The sequence below is a fragment of the Panthera leo genome, chromosome E1, assembly GCF_018350215.1.
Source record: "Panthera leo isolate Ple1 chromosome E1, P.leo_Ple1_pat1.1, whole genome shotgun sequence".
In the NCBI taxonomy this organism is placed as follows: domain Eukaryota; kingdom Metazoa; phylum Chordata; class Mammalia; order Carnivora; family Felidae; genus Panthera; species Panthera leo.
The window spans coordinates 39584669-39589397 of NC_056692.1; the positions used below are offsets into that span (position 1 = coordinate 39584669).

Consider the following 4729-nt stretch of genomic DNA (forward strand, 5'->3'; position numbering starts at 1 on the left):
TTTTTGTTTTTTTTTCTGTAATGCTTTTTCTCTTAATCAGATTGAATTGAGTAGGATCTCAAATACAACAATGAATGATAGGAGTGGTATCAGTTATCCTCGTCTTATTTAAACTCTATTAGGAATACTTCTAAAATTTGTTAACTATTATGTTTTGCTATGAAGTTTTGATAAATAGCATTCATCAGGATAAAAATGTCCTCTTTTAGCCCTGTTTTGCTTAGAGTGTTTTAAATAGTAAATGGCTGTTGTGATGGTCAATTTTATGTGTCAACTTGACTGGGCCATAGTATGCTCAGACATTTGGACAAACATTCTGGGTGTGTCTGTGAAACTGTTTCTGGGTAAGATTAACCTTTGAATTAGTAGACTGAATAAAGCAGATGACCCTCTCCTGTGTGGGTGGACCTCACAGATCTGAATAGAAAAAAAAGGCTGACTTCCCCTTCAACTTTGATTAAAAGAGAACTCCTCCTTCTGACTCCCTTGACATCAGTCTTCCTGACTTCAGAGTTGAACTGAAACATTGGCTCTTCTTGGGTCTTGAGTCTGTTGGCTTTTGAACTGGAATTTACATTATCAGCACTTCTGGGTCTCCAGCTTGTCAATTGCAGATTTTAGGACTTCTCAGATTCTGTAATCTGCAATTCTATATAATCTCAGATTCTATGATCCCTCCTCTCCCCCTCCTCTCTCTCTCTTATGTTTGTGTGTGCATGTGCGTATTTATGTATATAAACATGTGTCTATATCTACATCAGTCTCCCACTGGTTCTGTTTCTCTGGAGAACCCTGACTAATATAGTTGTTATATATTACTGAATTATTTTCCCACAGCTATTGATACAATCCTGAAGGTTTTTTTTGTTTGTTTTTGTTTTTTGTTTTTTGTTTTTTTTACCTTTAATGTACTAGTATCAACAAGCTTATTTAAATACTTTCTAATTTTGAAACATTCTTGAATGTCTAGGACAAACTAGTTAGTTGTGATGTGTTTTTCCTTTTATATATATTGCTAAATTTCACTTACTAATATTTACTGGCTTTTTGCATCTATGATCTTCAATAACATAGGCCTGTAATTTTTCCTTTATCACTTTGTTCTTGTCTGTGTCTGATATTACTGTTATACTTAAAATGAATTGGGAACATTTTCCTTTCTTCTGTTCTCCCATCCAAGTACCAATGAGGACTGACTCTGCTTAGCTTCTGAGATGAGATGAGTTTGGGCACATTTAAGGTGGTATGGCTGTAGACCTTTTCTTCTGTTCTTTTTCCCAGTTTGAATGGGAGAGAACTTTAAGGTTTAGTAAACTTACTTGTAAACCAACGTGGGTCTGGCATTTATAATATCAATATATGTAGAGGATAGATTTTGGATCATAGGTATAGTTTCTTTAATGGTTATTGGCTTATTTATATTTTGTATATCTTCTGGAATTAATATCTATTTTTCTAGACATAGTCAATTCAATCATAATTTTCAAACATATTGGTATAAACTTATGCATAATGTTCTTTTTAAAAAAAAATTATTAGTGTTTATTATTTTTGAGAGAGAGAGAGAGAGAGAGAGAGAGAGAGAGAGAGATAGGGCATGAGCGGGGGGAGGGGCAGGAAGAGGGAGACAGAATCGAAAGCAGGCTCCAGGCTCGGAGCTGTAAGCACAGAGCCCAATGCGGGGCTTGAACTCACGATCTGTGAGATCATGACCTGAGCTGAAGTCGGACGCTTAACTGACTGAGCCACCCAGGGACCCCTAAACTTATACATAATGTTCTAATTGTTTTTAAAAGTTTCTACTCTCTTGGAAGCTGATTATTCTCCTTTTCAAGTATAATGTTATCTGCCAGTCTTTCAGACATTCTCCTTTTTCTCTCTCTCTTGGTCTTTGATCAGTTTTACCAGACTTTTTCTATTTCATTAGTTTTTTTTGTCTTTGTTGTGTTTATATAATTAATTTTATTAAACATTTCATATTGTGTTGATGTAATTTTATTAAGCTTTTCATTTAAAAATGTTATTAATGTTTAAATTTGTCATTCTTTCCACATTGGGTTTACTGATTGATGCGGGTTGTAGGATGGAGATGTAATAGAAGGTGAGAATCTCAATGTGTGATTCCAAAGCACAGCTTCAAGAAAGGGAACCCTGTGCATTGTTGGTGGGCGTGTAAATTGGTGCAGTCTCTCTGGAAAACAGTATGGAGGTTTCTCAACAAATTAAAAATACAACTGCCATATGATCCAGCAATTCAACTTCTGGGTATTTATCCAAAGAAAATGAAGACATTAATTGAAAAAGATATATTCAATTCTATGTTCATTGCAGCATTATTTACAATAGCCAAGATACAGGAGTGCCTGGGTGACTCAGTCGGTTGAGTGTCTGACTTTGGCTCAGGTCATGATCTTGCGGTCTGTGAGTTCGAGCCCTGCGTTGGGGTCTGGGCTGACAACTCAGAGCCTGGAGCCTGCTTCAGATTCTGTGTCTCCCTCTCTTTCTGCCCCTTCCCCACTCATGCTTTGTCTCTCTCTGTCAAAAATAAATAAACATTAAAAAAATTAAAAAAAAAAACAATAGTCAAGATACAGAAACAACCTAAGTGTCCATCAGTGGATGAATGGGTAAAGAAGATGTGGTGTATATATACAATGTATATATAAATGTATATATAAATACAATTTTACCCAGCCATAAAAAAGAATGAAATCTTGCCATTTGCAACCACATGGATGGGTCTTGAGGGTATTATGCTATGTGAAATGAGTCAAAAACAGATACTGAATGATTTCACTTATATGTAGAATATAAACAAATGAAAAACAAATGAACAAAACAAAACTCATAGATACAGAGAACAGATTGGTGGTTGCCAGAGGTGAGTGGGGTTAGGGGATGGGTGAACTGGGTGAAAGTGGTCGAGAGGTATAAACTTCTAGTTATAAAATAAATGTCATGGGGATATAATGTATAGGATGGTGACTATAGTCAATAATGTATCACACACCTTAAAGTTGCTAAGAGAGTAAATCTTAAAATTTTTTGTTACAAGAAGAAAAATTTTGTACCTTTATACAGTGACAGATTGTAGCTAGACTTACTGTGGCAATCATTTCTTATAGTACACAAATATTGAATTATTGTGTACACCTGAAACTAATATGATGTTATATGTCAATTATATCTCAATAAAAAAACAAATTAAAATTTAAAAAATAAGAGCTAAAGACATGAATGAAATCTGCCCTAATTTAGGATATTAAGATGTATACATGTGCATATACATGTACACATGTGCCACTTTTGTTCTAATATTTTAAATGATCTATATTTCGTATATATAGCACTTATTCTCAAAGTGATTTCAACATGAGTGTTCTTCCTGTATCATCATGTAAAATATAGTTACCTAATACTAAGTAAAATGATCACGAAAACAATAAGGAACAATGCCAAAAAATTTTTATGTGTAGAAAAGTTTATTAGGAAGAGAAGCAACGAAACATAAAAAAAAAATTTACTCTGTGAGAAAATCTATAACTGGATCCCGAGGTCTGAGGGTATAACTGAACCCCAGGTCAGAGGGTGTCAAATCAGTACTGCACAAAGGTTGCAGATAATATTCACTTTGTTAGGAAGGGTAATCTAGAGCCCTAAAATGATAAGGAAGAATGAGAAATTTAGAGGAGTGGGATTTTTTTTTAGCTGATGGATCACATATTAATATCCATATTTGATGCCAATATTGAAAGGAAAAGATAGTCATGGAAGGAGCTTAACATGAACCAGAATGTGCTCGCAGAGCCAGTGGCAGGTTGGTAGGTTCATTAGAATGGTGAGGCTCAACCTGTTGAATGATGTCAGTCAGATTCCATGTGTCCAACAGCACCAAACAGTCTATATCTGAGGGGGCAGAAGTGAATGGAGATAGTGGTCACAGGGCAGGGGGCTCAGCAGCAAGAGGAGGCACAGCACATGGGGCGGGGGCAGGTGGAGATGACACAGGTGGGGCGATAGCAAGTGGTGTGGCAGGAGACCCGGCCACAGACTGGGCGCAGGCAGCAGGAGGGGCAGCAGGAGGGGCGGCAGCAGCTGGAGCCACAGCAGCTGGAGCCACAGCAGTTGGAACCACAGCAAGAGGGGCGGCAGCAGCTAGAAATGCAGCAGGAGGGGCGGCAGCAGCTGGAGCCACAGCAGCTGGAGCCACAGCAGCTGGAGCCACAGCAGCTGGGGCGGCAGCAAGAGGGACGGCAGCAGCTAGAAATGCAGCAGGAGGGGCGGCAGCAGCTGGAGCCACAGCAGCTGGAGCCACAGCAGGAGGGGCGGCAGCAGCTGGACACACAGCAGGTGGGCCGGCAGCAGGTGGTCCTGCAGCAGGTGGTCTGGCAGCAGGTGGGGCGGCAGCAAGGCTGGCAGCAGCTGGAGCCACAGCCCTGGTCAGAGCAGACGGAGCCACAACAGGAGCTGACCATGGTGTCAGAGGAAGGATTGGGGTTTCACTAGTAGGTATGAGTGGGTTTCCACAAGGGTGGTTTCTTGAGTTTGAATGTCTCCTTACCTCTGTCCCCTTTTATACCCTGCTGAGGGTTACTATGACCATGTGCAGGACTCTTCTTGTTGTTTATCCTAATAGAAAATCAGTTAGTTTTAGTAAATTAGATAATTATATTTATCTGGTGAATATTCCTATATATAGAAAAGGGCTCCACTTCCTTCTCCTGTTGTA

The 4729-nt window shown here is 38.9% G+C and overlaps 1 protein-coding gene across 1 annotated transcript; it reads right to left on the reverse strand.

The window, feature by feature from the left end:
- Positions 1 to 3944: 3944 nt before the first annotated feature.
- Positions 3945 to 4475, reverse strand: LOC122207089 (keratin-associated protein 4-11-like). Its single transcript, XM_042916854.1, has one exon. The coding sequence runs from the start codon at positions 4473 to 4475 to the stop codon at positions 3954 to 3956; it is 522 nt and encodes a 173-aa protein (XP_042772788.1). The 3' UTR covers positions 3945 to 3953.
- Between the last annotated feature and the right edge of the window lie 254 nt (positions 4476 to 4729).